Source organism: Salmo salar, chromosome ssa06 (genome assembly GCF_905237065.1).
Source record: "Salmo salar chromosome ssa06, Ssal_v3.1, whole genome shotgun sequence".
NCBI classification, from domain to species: Eukaryota; Metazoa; Chordata; class Actinopteri; order Salmoniformes; family Salmonidae; genus Salmo; species Salmo salar.
The window spans coordinates 47,208,068-47,224,617 of NC_059447.1; the positions used below are offsets into that span (position 1 = coordinate 47,208,068).

Genomic DNA, 16,550 nt, shown 5'->3' on the forward strand with positions numbered 1-16,550 from the left:
AATGTAATGTGAACAAATAAGTAAATTATTACTGTATGCATTATTTTAATTTCATAATTCATTACAGGAAATTATTTGGCACACATTTACATGATCGGTCAACCACACTGGCATTCTTCACAGTAGCACAAACAACTGGTATCAGGACAACCACTGTTCAAAAATACTTCAAAAATGTCACTCAAATCTCTTCATCTAACAGTGGGGCATATAGTCTCTTGCCAATTGTGTGACAAGAAGGCACAGTGTGTGTGCAATCCTATGGACAGAGCAGAGGGAAAACTCGAATGAAACAGTTCTCTGCCATGTAGTGAAGAGTAACAGCTCGGTCATGTTCATTAGGGCACACAGTAGCGCAACAGTTTAAAAACAAACTTGACCTACTGAAAACCACCATGATTACAATAAGGCTAAAGATGTTTCGGTTGCCAGTTTTCAAAACAAGGTTGAAATATAAATTAAAAACAAATTAACAATATAAAGTGACTATTCCCTAATCCCTTAATTGAAACATTGGTGTGTGTTAAAACCGTGTTTATAGGTGTAACTCTTCCCACAGTCGACACAGCTATAAGGCTTCTCCCCGGTGTGACTCCGGAGATGGACATTCAACGAACTCTTCTGAGAGAAACTCTTCCCACATTCTGTGCAACTGTAGGGTTTCTCTCCAGAGTGTGTACGCTGATGCAGCTTCAGGTACGTCTTCTGAGCGAAGCGCTTCCCGCAAACTGTGCATCCAAACGGTTTCTCTCCAGAGTGGCGTCTGATGTGGACTTTCAAGTAGCTTAAATAACCAAAGCTCTTCCCACAAAACAAACAGTCAAACTGCTGCTTCAGGTCTTTTCCAGTTCCCTGCTGGTGGCTTGGCCGGTTTCTTGGTGCGTATGTGTTGCGGGGAGGATAGTCCATGTACATTCCATCGGCTGTGTCAGGGCCAGGCTCTGGTGTGTTGTCAACCAGACCAGCCAGAGTGGGGTCTTCCATGAGGCTCTCAATGGATGTGGGCTGCTCTGTGTCAGGCATTGAAGGGTATGTGTTCAAGTCCCCCTGGTATAGATGAAGTTGACTGGCAGCTGTTCTTTCTACTGCTGGAGCATCCTCCACTGCTACACTCCCTGTACAGTACAAATTACAACAATCTCAATACCGGCATCACAGCTGTGAAACAATTCAATAACCAGTCCCATATAGGGCTGTTGCAGTGACTATTACTGCCACACCGGCAGTCATGAGTCACAAAGGCAGTACAATTCTATGTGACAGTCGAGTCACGGTAATCTCCTTTTAAGCACTTTTTTCCTTTTAAGCACATGCATTAGTAGTACCCAACTCGCTAATTCATCAGGTCGCTAACGGCCTGGTACTCGGGGCTCTACTTTGCCTCCAACCACTGACAACAATGCAAACGCAATCGAAAAATCACATCAAACATCATGTGCTTTTAAAACTGAGATTGTTGAACTTCTTTCTTCAAATTGATCAATAGGTTGAAACTGAGTGGAAAACATGGCCATTGTGGATGTTGTTTCAAAGCCTAACAATGAAATGGACAGTGCTTTCTAAGGTGATGATTCATTCAAAAACACCCATATGACGCTAAGCCAGAGAAAAAAAAGGTATGATTGTGCCGCTATACATTTCTACCACATATTGCACATGGCAGAAAAAATGATTGGTACATAATTGGTCTGGCCGAAATTAAACAAATTCAGATTTAGCCTACAATTACAGTGAATTTGTTTTTGAATAGCCTAGTAATGGGTATTTTTCTTCTTCATAATTAATAGATTGACATTTCCTTTAGCTACAGAATCTCTCACCACTGAGTTTCCATCTCCTCCCCTCCATTCCTTTCTCCAGCACAGAGGGGCTGTCAACAGTTTAATTAAATATGTTTTGTTGTGAAAACATGTTACTATCCTTGTTCCCGAACAGATTTCACTTGGTTTCCCAAATGAAGCACTGGGTAGCTGCAGGAACAGGGTTGGAGAGCCCTTGGCATAAAGGATTTGGGGGAGAATATCATCTGTGGCGCAGTGCTGGAGTAGCCTACCCAACATGAGTGAAAAACATACAGACGGTAAAGTGGCCTCCACTTTTCCAGTGCATATGGATGACATGTCTTTTTTGTCTTGCCTCTGTTCTTGCCCATTTGATAAATGGGGCATTATAAATCTAAACTGATTTCCATAGCAGTAAAGACAAGATTCAATTGAGAAAAGTCTGATGGGTGAAAATATGATCACTTGAGAGAACAGCGTGTGCAGCCTGAGGCAAGAGCACAAGCAGCCCATGTGTCTTTTGATTTCTAAGGCTTGTATCATTCACAACTAAAGTTGCCAAATAACTCTAAATCTAGTGAATATGACCTGTTTCAAATTATCCATTTTACGCTCAACATAGCCACTTCATATGCGCAACATCCATTCTATTTTATTCAGGTAAGTTCAATTATATTCTTCTTACTATAAAATCATATAATGGCACAGATCGTATAAGCATATCTTCTCTGCTAAATGAACAAGCCTATGGCGTGGTGCATAGCCAGATAACATACAGTAGTCCAACTCATATTCTGTTCTTCTGAAATACATTTTCTTCATATCATAATGTTTCTTTAGCTCTGCCTAAAATAATGAATTTATTGTGATGTATACCGTAATTTCCGGACTATAAGCCACAACTTTTTTCCCACGCTTTGAACCTCGTGGCTTAAACAATGACGCGGCTAATATATGGATTTTTCCCGCTTTCAATTTTTTTTTGAAAGGAGATGACTTCAGTGGTTTCAGTGCACAGGAGGGGGAAGATAGTGACCAATGACTTTCTTGGTAGGCTACTGTTTACTGCAAATTTTTTATTTTTTGTTACAAGCCGTGTTTCGTTAAAGCCCATTTATTTTTGTTACAAGCCGTGCTTCGTTAACCTGTTATGGCTAGGGGGCAGTATTTTCACGGCAGGATAAAAAAACGTACCCGATTTAATCTGATTATTACTCCTGCCCAGAAACTAGAATATGCATATAATTATTAGCTTTGGATAGAAAACACTCCAAAGTTTCTAAAACTGTTTGAATGGTGTCTGTGAGTATAACAGAACTCATTTGGCAGGCCAAAACCTGAGAAGATTCCTTACAGGAAGTGCCCTGTCTGACCATTTCTTTCCCTTCTTGATTATCTCTATCCATTACAGGGGATCTCTGCTGTTACGTGACACTTCCTACGGCTCCTATGGGCTCTCAGAAGGCGGCAAAAAGCTGAATCGTGGCTTTGCAGGCTCTGGCTGAAAAAAAGTAGCGCGTTTGGATAGTGGCTGGTCACAGTACTGTGAGACTCAGGCTCGTGCATGAGGGGATCCCATGCTTTTATTTTCTCTCTCTTTTGTACGTATACGCGCTTTCCCGGTCTGAATATTATCGCTTTTTTACGAGAAAATGGCATAAAAATTGATTTTAAACAGCGGTTGACATGCTTCGAAGTACGGTAATGGAATATTTAGAAATCTTTTGTCACGAAATGCGTCATGCTCGTGACCCTTATTTACACTTCGGATAGTGTCTTGAACGCACGAACAAAACGCCGCTATTTGGGTATAACAATGGATTATTTTGAACCAAACCAACATTTGTTATTGAAGTAGCAGTCCTGGGAGTGCATTTTGACGAAGAACACCAAAGGTAATCAAACTTTTCTAATAGTAAATCGGAGTTTGGTCAGGGCTAAACTTGGTGGGTGTCTAAATAGCTAGCCGTGATGGCTGGGCTATCTACTCAGAATATTGCAAAATGTGCTTTCACCGAAAAGCAATTTTTAAATCGGACACCTCGATTGCACAAAGGAGTTCTGTATCTATAATTCTTAAAATAATTATGTTTTTTGTGAACGTTTATCGTGAGTAATTTAGTAAATTCACCGGAGGTTTGCGGGGGGTATGCTAGTTCTGAACGTCACATGCTAATGTAAAAAGCTGGTTTTTGATATAAATATGAACTTGATTGAACAAAACATGCATGTATTGTTTAACATAGTGTCCTAGGTGTGTCATCTGATGAAGATCATCAAAGGTTAGTGCTGCATTTAGCTGTGGTTTTGTTTTTTGTGACATTAAATGCTAGCTTGAAAAATGGGTGTCTGATTATTTCTGGCTGGGTACTCTGCTGACATAATTTTTTTTAAATTCAGTGGGGCGGCTTATATTCAGGTGCGCTCAATAGTCCGGAAATTACGGTAGTCAATTGATTTATTCAACTTTTTTAAAAATGGAGATGTTCAAAAGGCACGCATCAGTAATGACCGCCAAAGCCCTAATTCCTTAACAAGTCATAGTAGCATGCAACGCTTATCCAGAGACTGACTTGCAATTGCAACTTGCCCCCTTCCTTCATGAAAGGATGTCGTTTATTTTACATATGAATGAGCTGTCAGAATTTCTCTATGATCACGAGACACATACTTTTTCTCTTGCTTGCATGTCCCCTCTGCTGGTCCACTGGCTGATCCTCAAACAGCTCCTCTTTGATAAACACCAACTCAGGCTCATTGTCCACCAAGTCTATTGCCTACACAAGACAGGTGAGTGACAGTTATTAGACAACACATGGTTCTTTTTTTATTCCGACTGTAACAGAAGGAATAACCTTTGTTGTGATCCAAGAGTATAACCCTTCCCAGTCCCAATTCGCTCCTTAACCCTTTGATCTGAATAGGTATAAACACCAGTGGAGGTGTGTGGCGCTTCCACCATATTGCTTGATCTTTCACCTTACAGATCTGCAAACATCGAACGGGTAGGACTAAGGTCAGGGGAAGGGAACAAATTGGGACAGCCTGGCTAGCAGAGATGCACTATTCAAGGATATTAATAAATCTGACCTGAGTGACGACATCATCGCCCAAGATGGCCGATCCAAATGTCTCTTTATCCTGAGGGATGGACTCTCCATCTCTCCATAGGTCCATGCACCAGTCCTTACCAAAGACACCCTCTATGGCGGGGGCAGACTGCTTCTCTGAAAATGGAAACATCTATCATGAATATACTGACCGTGGCTGAACCAGCATCCATTCATCTTCCCATTAAACAGCTCTGCAAGCGATATAAATGTCCAAATATGCAGGCAACTATCGTCATTTACTGCTGTTACACCTGGTATGTACTTCCAAAAAAGGTTTAAATAAAAATTGACAAGCAACCAATTTTTTTTTATTAAATATTGATTTTGACCGGAAGAGGTGCCCCTTGGTAGCTCTTCCAGTCAAAAACAATACATTGAAAACATTTCTGGTTGCTTATACATTTTTATTTAGACCTTTTTTGGAAGTACATACATGCTTGCAGAGTCGTCTAATGGGAAGATTGTGGGCAAAGAGAGGACATTTGTCATATCAAATTAAAATACACTGCTCAAAAAAATAAAGGGAACACTTAAACAACACAATGTAACTCCAAGTCAATCACACTTCTGTGAAATCAAACTGTCCACTTAGGAAGCAACACTGATTGACAATACATTTCACATGCTGTTGTGCAAATGGAATAGACAACAGGTGGAAATGTAGGCAATTAGCAAGACACCCCCAATAAAGGAGTGGTTCTGCAGGTGGTGACCACAGACCACTTCTCAGTTCCTATGCTTCCTGGCTGATGTTTTGGTCACTTTTGAATGCTGGCGGTGCTTTCACTCTAGTGGTAGCATGAGACGGAGTCTACAACCCACACAAGTGGCTCAGGTAGTGCAGCTCATCCAGGATGGCACATCAATGCGAGCTGTGGCAAGAAGGTTTGCTGTGTCTGTCAGCGTAGTGTCCAGAGCATGGAGGCGCTACCAGGAGATAGGCCAGTACATCAGGAGACGTGGAGGAGGCCGTAGGAGGGCAACAACCCAGCAGCAGGACCGCTACCTCCGCCTTTGTGCAAGGAGGAGCAGGAGGAGCACTGCCAGAGCCCTGCAAAATGACCTCCAGCAGGCCACAAATGTGCATGTGTCTGCTCAAACGGTCAGAAACAGACTCCATGAGGGTGGTATGAGGACCCGACGTCCACAGGTGGGGGTTGTGCTTACAGCCCAACACCGTGCAGGACGTTTGGCATTTGCCAGAGAACACCAAGATTGGCAAATTCGCCACTGGCGCCCTGTGCTCTTCACAGATGAAAGCAGGTTCACACTGAGCACGTGACAGACGTGACATAGTCTGGAGACGCCGTGGAGAACGTTCTGCTGCCTGCAACATCCTCCAGCATGACCGGTTTGGCGGTGGGTCAGTCATGGTGTGGGGTGGCATTTCTTTGGGGGGCCGCACAGCCCTCCATGTGCTCGCCAGAGGTAGCCTGACTGCCATTAGGTACCGAGATGAGATCCTTTGACCCCTTGTGAGACCATATGCTGGTGCGGTTGGCCCTGGGTTCCTCCTAATGCAAGACAATGCTAGACCTCATGTGGCTGGAGTGTGTCAGCAGTTCCTGCAAGAGGAAGGCATTGATGCTATGGACTGGCCCGCCCATTCCCCAGACCTGAATCCAATTGAGAACATCTGGGACATCATGTCTCGCTCCATCCACCAACGCCACGTTGCGCCACAGACTGTCCAGGAGTTGGCGGATGCTTTAGTCCAGGTCTGGGAGGAGATCCCTCAGGAGACCATCTGCCACCTCATCAGGAGCATGCCCAGGCGTTGTAGGGAGGTCATACAGGCACGTGGAGGCCACACACACTACTGAGCCTCATTTTGACTTGTTTTAAGGACATTACATCAAAGTTGGATCAGCCTGTAGTGTGGTTTTCCACTTTAATTTTGAGTGTGACTCCAAATCCAGACCTCCATGGGTTGATAAATTGGATTTCCATTGATTATTTTTGTGTGATTTTGTTGTCAGCACATTCAACTATGTAAAGAAAAAAGTATTTAATAAGATTATTTCATTCATTCAGATCTAGGATGTGTTATTTTAGTGTTCCCTTTATTTTTTTGAGCAGTATATATTTGTCACTTGCTTCGTAAACAACAGCTGTAGACAAACAGTGAAATGCTTGCTTACGGGTCCTTTTCCAACAATGCAGTTAAATAAAAAAAATACATGTTTTAATAATAATAAAAAGTGATACATGGAATAAATGAATATACAGTGAATATCTTGTAAAAATAACATGGCTATATACAGTGACTACCCGTACTGAGTCGATGTGCAGGGGTTCGAGGTAATTAAGGTAGCTATGTACATATACCTATATGGGGGTAAAGTGGGTAAAGTGACTAGGCAATGGGATAGATAATAGACAGTGGCAGCAGCGTATGTGGTAAGTGTGAAAGTGTGTGTTGGATTATGTAGTGTGTGTATGTTGGGGTGTCAGTTTAAGTACATGTGGGTATAGAGTCAGTACAAAAAAGGGTCAATGCAGGTAGTCCGGGTAGCCATTTGATTAGCTATTTAGAAGTCTTCTTTAGCAGTCTTATGGCTTGGGGGTAGAAGCTGTTCAGGGTCCTGTTGGTTCCAAACTTGGTGCACTGGTACCACTTGCCGTGCGGTAGCAAAAAACAGTCTATATCGCTTGGGTGGCTGGAGTCGGCCAATTTTTGGGTTCTTCCTCTGACACTGCCTGGTAGAGGTCCTCGATGGCTGGGAGCTCGGCCTCAGTGATGTACTGGGCCGTACTCACCACCCTCTGTAGTGCCTTGCGGTCAGGTGCCTTGCAGTTGCCATACCAATGCATTGATGCAGCCAGTCAAGATCCTCTTAATGGTGCAGCTGTAGAACTTTGAGGATCTGAGAGCCCATGCCAAATCTTATCAGCCTCCTGAGGGGGAAGAGGTGCTGTCATGCCCTCTTCACAAATGTGTGGACCATGTTAATTCATTAGTGATGTGGACACCGAGAAATTGGAAGCTCTCGACCCTCTACACTATTGCCCCATCCATGTGGATGGGGGCATACTCGCCCCTCTGTTCCTGTAGTCTACGATCAGCTCCTTTCTCCTGCTGACTTTGAGGGAGAGGTTGTTGCGCTGGCACCACATTGCCAGGTCTCTGACTAAGCACACAACCCTGAGGGGCCCGGGTTGATGGTCAGTGGGGCAGATGTGTTGTTGCCTACCCTCACGCCCGTCAGGAAGTCCAAGATCCAGTTGATGAGGGAGGTGATCAGTCCCAGGGTCCTGAGCTTGGTGATGAGCTTGGAGGGGACTATGATGTTGAATGCTGAGCTGTAGTCAATGAACAGCATTCTTACATAGGTATTCAGTTTGTCCAAGTGGCTGAGGGCAGTGTGGAGTGCAATAGAGATTGCGTCATCTGTTTGAGCAATGGCCAGCCTTTCAAAGCATTTATGTACATGCGAGTGTTACAGGGTGATAGTAATTTAGGCAGGTTACGTTGGAATTCTTGGGCAAGGGGACTATGGTGGTCTGCTTGAAACAAGTTGGTATTACAGACCAGGTCAGGGATAGTTTGAAAATGTCAGCGAAGACACTTGCCAGCTGGTCAGCGCATGCTTTGAATACACGTCCTGGTAATCCGTCTGGCCTTTAAAGTCTCCCCTGGTTCAGATCTAACTACCATTAGTACATATTGATAATCATATCGTCTGGCCTGGGAAGTTTGTTACACTCATTTCGAACATTAAAATTCATCGCTTGCGGTATGATTTTGGAAACATAAGGAACGCATCTTTCATATCGGCGAGAAATAATTTTCAAAAATCAAAAGGTTAAATTACTACATGTAACAGTTTTGCTTTACCCCTCCCCTACCTGGGCTCAAACCAGGGACCCTCTGCACACATCAACAACTGACACCCACGAAGCATCGTTACCCATCGCGCCATAAAAGCCGCGGCCCTTGCAGAGCAAGGGGAACAACTACTTCAGGTCTCAGAGCGAGTGACGTCACCCGATTGAAACGCTATTAGCGCGCACCACCGCTAACTAACTAGCCATTTCACATCGGTTACAAACACACCTTTACTTTGTTAGGGTTCTGACAGTGCCAAATGTCCACCTTACATCGCTTGTTAACGGAAAACAGCTGGAAGACGTCTCCGAACACCTTGGTATAAACGGAAGATGGGCGCAACAAACATGTCACTGAAAATATCGGCTGCAACTGTGTTAAAACAGTGCAGTAACGTTAACTATACAATTTGAATTTGTTTAATGTTTTTGATGTGATATGAAAGTAGTAGGCTTTATGTTTCTAGAACTGTACCGAAATTGAGAATTGAGTCACGTTTAGATGGAGTATTTGGCTGTTTGGCCGACGTCACATAAAAAGTTAACAAAAACCAACATAATGTACTGATTACATGACCCAAAGAATAGCCCACAATTACACAGAACAATGTGTGCAGCTATTGCGGGCTATTCTTTGGGTGCTGAAATCACTAGTTGTATCTTTAAAGTCCGCCCACACTTGTCTAACTCGTAAATCGTGGAATGTATTTTAATCGGCTACAGTTGCTAGCTAGCAACCTATCATTGATTAAAGCTATCTAACGTTACCGTCTAAAAATGCTCACCTCGGTTCTCAGTTGCTTGATGCGTAAATATTTGTCCCGAGACCTGAACTCCATTCTGACAACGGCTGGCAATGACCCTTTTACGTTCGAGCAGTTTTACCGTCTTTAATTCAATCTCTAGCAAGTAACATTTCTTCTTTAATGCCTCGTTCTCATTCATGTGTTGTTGGGATATTTCAGAACGGAGAACCGCCGAGCACTCGTCGACAAGTTTACCGATTTCAACCACAGCAGCTTTGCTTAGCATTTCCATAATGGAAGCTAACTGGGTCTGAAAACTTCCACGATTTATCATCGTATTCATGGTTTTGTTTTTAAAAATAAACTAAGTCCAACGCGTATGATAGGCTGGCGATATTAATAAAACTGAATAATAATAGACATTGATTGGGTGGCTAGCTAGCTCAAATAGACCAGAGATAATAGATAAATTAGGAGATAGGAATCCCATTGGGAAGAGAATGGATTCCCCCATATAAAACGCATCACCAGCAGACTCTCGACCAATCGCGTTCAAGTTGTCATGCTGCGTCACGCAATCCCTTCTCAAAATCGGGGTATGCCTATTTTCCTCGACAGTACGTAATGTCACGATGCAAAAGCTATACGATATTACAGAGAACCCGTTAAATATCTCACATCTCGGAAAATATTTGTAACGTTGTACTTCTTGTTGACGAATGTTGGGGTTTTGCGCTAGCGCCCAATTGACTCCCATTCACTCATTGGCTTGTGGCCTCCTTGTCCCAGAATCACCCAGAATGCACCGCGTGGCTCATTAACGACGCATGAGCAACGTAGACAATGGGCGTTAATATGAACGCAATGGAGTTTTCCATCTTCTCAAAAGTATCTCTGAATAGACCTCTCGCTTATTAATCTAAACATTACCGCATTGAATTGTGGGATACTTTACCGTAAACCATGAAGTAAAGGTCACGAAAACACTTTTTTTTCCCACGAACACTTATGTTGAGCTTTAATTCATCGTTTACTGTCAAATATCCCACAATTCAATGCAGTAATGTTTAGAGACAATTAAAAAACTAGACACCTTGGCAGTTGGCTGTTACTTTCAGGGCTATATTTCACCTCCAAAACCCATTTGAAATTAGGAAAAATATGACAACTGTTGAATATGGCAAAATATGGCAAAATGTTGAAAAAGGGACACCTTTATTTTTCTGAAAAGTAAAGACATCTATTCTACGAGGAAAACCTTTAATGACTGAAATCCATCAAATCCGCTGCAGAGCCTGGTTGGTTGGTACTAGTACTGATGAGGTCTATTTTACCATCTGTCCTCTTGAAAACTGGACTCACTGTAAACATGCATGCTGAACTCTATGTACACCAATGTGTTTCTTAAGGTTACAGTTTTTAGTAAATCCCTTCCCACATTTCACACAAACATAAGGTTTTTCTCCAGTGTGGGTGCGCTGGTGCATATCAAGAGTGCATTTTTGAATGAAGCTCTTGCCACAGTCGAGGCAGCGATATGGCTTTTCTCCAGTGTGGGTGCGTTGGTGGGTATAAAGATGCCCTTTCTGTGCGTATCTCTTTCCACACAGCGTGCATCGGTACGGTTTCTCTCCAGTGTGACTTCGCTGGTGTATTTCCAGCTGACTGTAACACCTGAAGTTCTTGCCACATTGCATACAGCCAAATCTTTTAGCTCCTGACGTTCTCAGGCTGTGGATCTTCATGTTCGACTTTGCCACACTGAAACTCTGAGAGGGCACATTTGTTATACCACCAGAGCTGTTTCCAGTTATAGAGTTTCTCTGTGCAGCAGGTGTGATCTGCTGTGCATCCTGGCTCTGTGAACATGCAGGCGGCATCCAATGCGTGTCCAGGTCCTCCAATTGCACTCTGGATGAGGGCGGAGTGCTGTGGTTCACTTGGCTCTCAGTAAGCATAAGGTGTTTGTCTGAGCCGTCTGGACAATGCTGATGCACATCAAGACACCCAACATCTGTATCAAGTGATGTTGATGCTCCTGTTTGACACAAGAAGGCATGTATAAGTATATATTTTAGAACAGAATTAAACAGTTAAATCTTTATTCAGTTACACAAGACAAGCCAATGCTTCTGCATTTTGCCTATTGTATTATTGCACTAGATTACCCAACTGTTCAGCAATGCCAACACAAGTCACTGTCCTCCCTGATTTTTAACCCATCAACACTCACCCTTTTCATTTATGAGTTCGGTCTTTGGCCCACTACCCCATATGTCCACCTCTGAAGGTTCCTCCTTGATCACAATCAACTCAGGCTGGTCTCTCACCACTGTGGTAGGCTTGAGGGTAAATAACAATAGCTCAGTAAAAAATGGTAACTAGAAGGACATTACAGTAAGGCTACTTGACAGAAGGAATGACAGTTCATAACTTACCACTGTTTCCAAAACAAGAGCACTAGCTTCAACCGGATGGATGACGTGCATCTCTTGGGGAGGACAAATGTTTTCCCAGGAACTCTCACTAAGCATACAAGAAAACAAATAGATTTAATTCTGCCAGATAAAAAGGGTTGGGTTCAATCAATAAATAAAGTATTTCATACAATTATTTTTACATCAGCATTTATCAATAACTACTTTACAGTTACCCGGCCTAAACCCAAAGAGCAAGCAGAAGCCACAGGATTCAAGCAGCACAGGGTTTCATGCAGAATCATTCTAATATCTGTGATTTGTGGCCAGTATAATCCAGACCTGGGTTAAAAACTATAGCAAATTAGGCATGTGCACTTTGGGGACTAAAACACAGCACACGTATTTGACCCAGATATATTCACATACACACACAAGTACATTACCTGTCCATAGAATATTGAATAAGAGTCAACTTTGCAAACCTTTTTTTGATTGCAGGTCTTTTGGGCTCAGACTGAGGTATTTCACAATAATCGTTCATTGAACCATCTCTCACTCTTGTTGGTGTTTTCGTGCGTGTATCTGTGGTTGCGTGCTGCCTGTGCCCTCGGTCGATCCAAAGCAAATTCTCCATCAACTGCAGTTTCTCTGTAAGTGCTGCTATTTCATTCCGACCACGCGTTATTTCTAATTTTAAAACCTTTGATTCGATGTCGACCAGTTTGCTTATTTCTGAAACAGCTGTTTTTGATAACGCGTCCATGACAGAAACGAGCTGTGCTTGAAAACAAAAAGCTGTCGACATTTTGGCAAAAGTATATATAAAACTCAAATATGCGGCTGATAACTGTATGTATTACTTTCAACGAGCTGTCAAATATTTAGTTTGTTAAATATAACAATGTATGCCTCGAGTTCTTTGTACAAACATGCACACAACAAAGACACATGGTTCCATCTACAGGATCGGAGGGGAAATCACAGCAAAGAGAAGAGGCAACTTGGTGTCTAAAAAGCATTTGGGACAATCATTTTAGAACATTTTAATTTAACAACTACCATAACTATATCGAGTAAAGGGGGGTTAAATTATTATAAGTAGTTCATAAACTGTTAATTATCAGTTGGTTGATTTTCATCTAATATCGTATACGATCCAGATAATCAAAGACGATTATAGTGTACTAAAGACAGTTTTTAGGCTTAAATCCATATACAGTGAACATAACACACATCGGATATGAGGTAATCACAATCACTACAATTACCAGTATGCAACATAACAGGGCGGTCCTGGATATTTGATTGGCTAGTGGATGAATAGTTTCAGGAAGTGCTGCGAGTGGCAAAATGTTCGCCGACCAAAAATAAATAAAGTAATTCCACAAGATTAACTTTAAGCAACACTCTTTATTAGAGCTAATAGTATGAATTTGATACCTGTCTGGAACTGGTGAGCTTCACCTACTCTCCAGGTTGAGATGCACGCTATCAATGGCACTGCAGAGCTCTTTTACATGCACCATAGTGGACACTATTACAACGTGCATCAGTGAGATTCTGCTAATAAATCAGACTGTTATACCAGTTAATGGTTACACAGCCTGAAACTAAGCACTGCAAAAACGTAGAAAGTTTCTGTACAAGCCAGAATGTTTAACACAATTACATTTGAATTTAGGCTGATGTACAGGCAATGGAAAGCGTAGTCACATTCGGACTAGAGTGAGATGTGAAGTTCCCCAGAAGAGTACTCACCATCATCATCATCATCATTATTATTATAGACCAGTCTAGTCTTGCCTTTTTTTGCTATATTTATTAGTAGCTGGCCCTCTTCTCTGGAATTGGGGAAATTCTGCAATATCATGGTGAATTATAAAACAATGATGTGGATTGACAGTGACACTTCCTCCTTGCTGGTATAATAAGTGCATCACTGATTATAAAATAAACTGTTTTCCGTTACCTCAACCTTCTTTCTTTCCCCTCTTCTATTCCAGTCAAGATGTCAGGCAGAAGAGTAGTGGTGTTCTCTTCAGCAGCAGAGCTTGGTCCAGCTCTGGCTCACCTGGTAGCATCTCGGGCTGACAAGGCCCTGTTGGACCATGGCCGGTTCTCCCTGGGCCTCTCGGGGCAGCCTGGTGTCCATGCTCAGCAAGGAGCTGCCCGCACTGCCAGACCTGGACTGCAGCCACTGGCTAGCAGGTTTCTGTGATGAGAGGCTGGTTCCCTTTGACGATGGAGGGAGTACCTATAGACTGTACAAGGTAACAGAATCTCATAGTTTACTGGTCCTTGCCTCGGCAGCTGCATATATTAAAATCACAGAGTTTACTGTAAACCTGATATGCACAAAAGATAACAATTAATATACACTGAATGCACAAAATATTAGGAACACCTGCTCTTAGCATGACAGATTGACCAGGTGAAGGCTATGATCCCTTATTGATGTCAGTTGTTAAATCCACTTCAATCAGTGTAGATGAAGGCGAGGGGACAGGTTAAAGAAGGACAATTGAGACATGGATTGTGTGCACTATGTGTGCCGTTCAGAGGGTGAATGGGCAAGACAAAATATTTAAGTGCCGTTGAACGGGGTATGGTACTAGATGCCAGGCGCACCAGTTCAAATGTGTGTCAAGAACTGCATGGTTTTTCACGCTCAACAGTTTCCTGTGTGTATCAAAAATGGTCCACCACCCAAAGGACATTCAGCCAACTTGACACAACTATGGGAAGCATTTAAGTCAACATGGGCCAGCATCCCTGTGGAACGCTTTCGAAACCTTGTAGAGTCCATGCCCCGACAAATTTAGCCAGTTCTGAGGGAAAAGGAGGGTGTAACTCAATGTTAGGAAGGTGTTCCTAATGTTTTGAACATGCAGTGCCTGTGCATATTCTTATCTACAGCCTGATGTCTGTATTTTTCAGCGAGCACACATATTTAATTCAGGGGCAGGGCATTTACTTTTTTCTAGTTCTCATTAAAACCTTAAGTAAGGACAGTTCTTCTGCATCTATCAGGTTAAATAACTCTTTATATTCAATCATGTTTTGTTTTTGTCAAAATAATCAGTTGTTCTCCAAAATCAACATCTCAGACAGTGGGGTCCTGGTGATTGACCCCTCTTTATCTGTACAGGAGCGTGCAGATACTTTGTGCGACTGTGTGAGAGCGAAGTGTTGCATCTCGCTCATCTTAATATCTCCAGTGCTGCTTGTGGCAACGTCATTTCATTGAGTCCTGAAGGAGGATATCTCTGTGTTTGATCTGTTGCTGCTGGACACGGGGCCTGATGGACACACCTGTTCCCTCTTCCCAGACCATCCCCTGCTGTAGGTGAGCACAGTCTACAGCCCAGTTTCAGGTCGTCTTTATTGCACTATAGCCTCATTCCATGTTGACTCCCAGGTTGTCTTTTTTTGCAGTCGCGTTGCACTGTTTATCAAATCTCACAATGCCTGGAGAAGTGTTTAGCATTTTATATGATAAAGCAATCTTCTCAGACGACCTGGAATGCCACCTGTATCACTCACTAGGTTGTAATTCTGGTATCAAAGGAGCTAAAACGGATAACTATTTACATCAATGTTACTAATACGTCTTCCTTTTTTATCCATATGGTCTTGTGATGATCAGATCATGACATTACATCTGTTCTCCATGAGGGTTAAAACATTTTTTTAAAAGGCGTTGCTTGGTCTGGGTGTAATTAAAGCTGTTAGGTACTATTCTCATCAGATAGTCTTTCATGAAGGAAGAACTGTCTTCTGTTATGGGAGATCAGAAAACCCTCAGCATACATGTCCCAAGCAGCTGCCCTCTCCCAGTTTCATGTTATCTGAACTGGAAATGAGCCATAACCACTCTACAGTTAGTTGAATACAAATATTTATGTTTAGCACATGTAAGGGAAGACGTTCATGTTGACACAAACATAATGTATTGTAGTGCAAAGCCATGAATGCATGATTGCAAAGTACTGTCAGACCGACATATGGCACTTTTAACCATGTTAGAAAATCTCACACCACTTCACACACCCATTGATATAAATACCCCTGGGAACCCAGCCTTCAGTCTGTCATAATTAGAACATCTTTTAAAGACACTTATAGATAATATGCAGTAGGTTAAAATATGGATTCAGAGGTCTGTGGCTATAAATAAATGTATAGACAGTATTTTGTGGCATCTCAGTGTAAGGTTTTAAAAAAAGATCTTTAGATTCTTCCTTTCAGTTAATTCAAGCCTGGTTCTGACCAGTAGTGTGTTTATTTAATGTGTTCCGTCACACACATGGATACACCTGTCCTGCCGTGCATGTGTTGTTTTAGTTACTCCACTGACTATGTATGGACCGTTCTTGTGTTTTGGGTTTACTCCTCTTTTAGGAAACCTAGAAAATTGTGGCCCCAATCGGTGACTCGCCCAAGCCCCCACCACAACGTGTGACCATGACATTTCCCATGGTGAACTTAGCCCATTGTGTGGTCTTTGTGTCAACAGGGGGCAGCAAAGCACCAGTGCTAAAGGTACTGTAGCCTATCCTCCAAACTGGCATCCTCTCTGACGCAATAATATCTCACCCTGATCCTAACCTATTAAGCATCAAGAAATGTCACTATGAAGACTTGATTCAGGTTATTTGTATT

The 16,550-nt window shown here is 42.5% G+C and overlaps 2 protein-coding genes across 2 annotated transcripts; both read right to left on the reverse strand.

Annotated features, from left to right (window-relative positions):
• Positions 1–21: 21 nt before the first annotated feature.
• On the reverse strand, positions 22–10,227 carry LOC106607429 (zinc finger protein 24). The gene is made up of 4 exons (XM_014204367.2): positions 9,508–10,227; positions 4,872–5,008; positions 4,453–4,558; positions 22–1,115 (listed from the first exon to the last, which is right to left on the reverse strand). The coding sequence occupies exons 1-4, from the start codon at positions 9,809–9,811 to the stop codon at positions 502–504; spliced, it is 1,161 nt and encodes a 386-aa protein (XP_014059842.2). The 5' UTR covers positions 9,812–10,227; the 3' UTR covers positions 22–501.
• A 439-nt stretch (positions 10,228–10,666) lies between these two features.
• Positions 10,667–12,954, reverse strand: LOC106607428 (zinc finger protein 502). The gene is made up of 4 exons (XM_014204366.1): positions 12,371–12,954; positions 11,907–11,994; positions 11,702–11,810; positions 10,667–11,506 (listed from the first exon to the last, which is right to left on the reverse strand). Exons 1-4 carry the CDS (start codon positions 12,691–12,693, stop codon positions 10,827–10,829), a joined length of 1,200 nt encoding a protein of 399 aa, XP_014059841.1. The 5' UTR covers positions 12,694–12,954; the 3' UTR covers positions 10,667–10,826.
• Between the last annotated feature and the right edge of the window lie 3,596 nt (positions 12,955–16,550).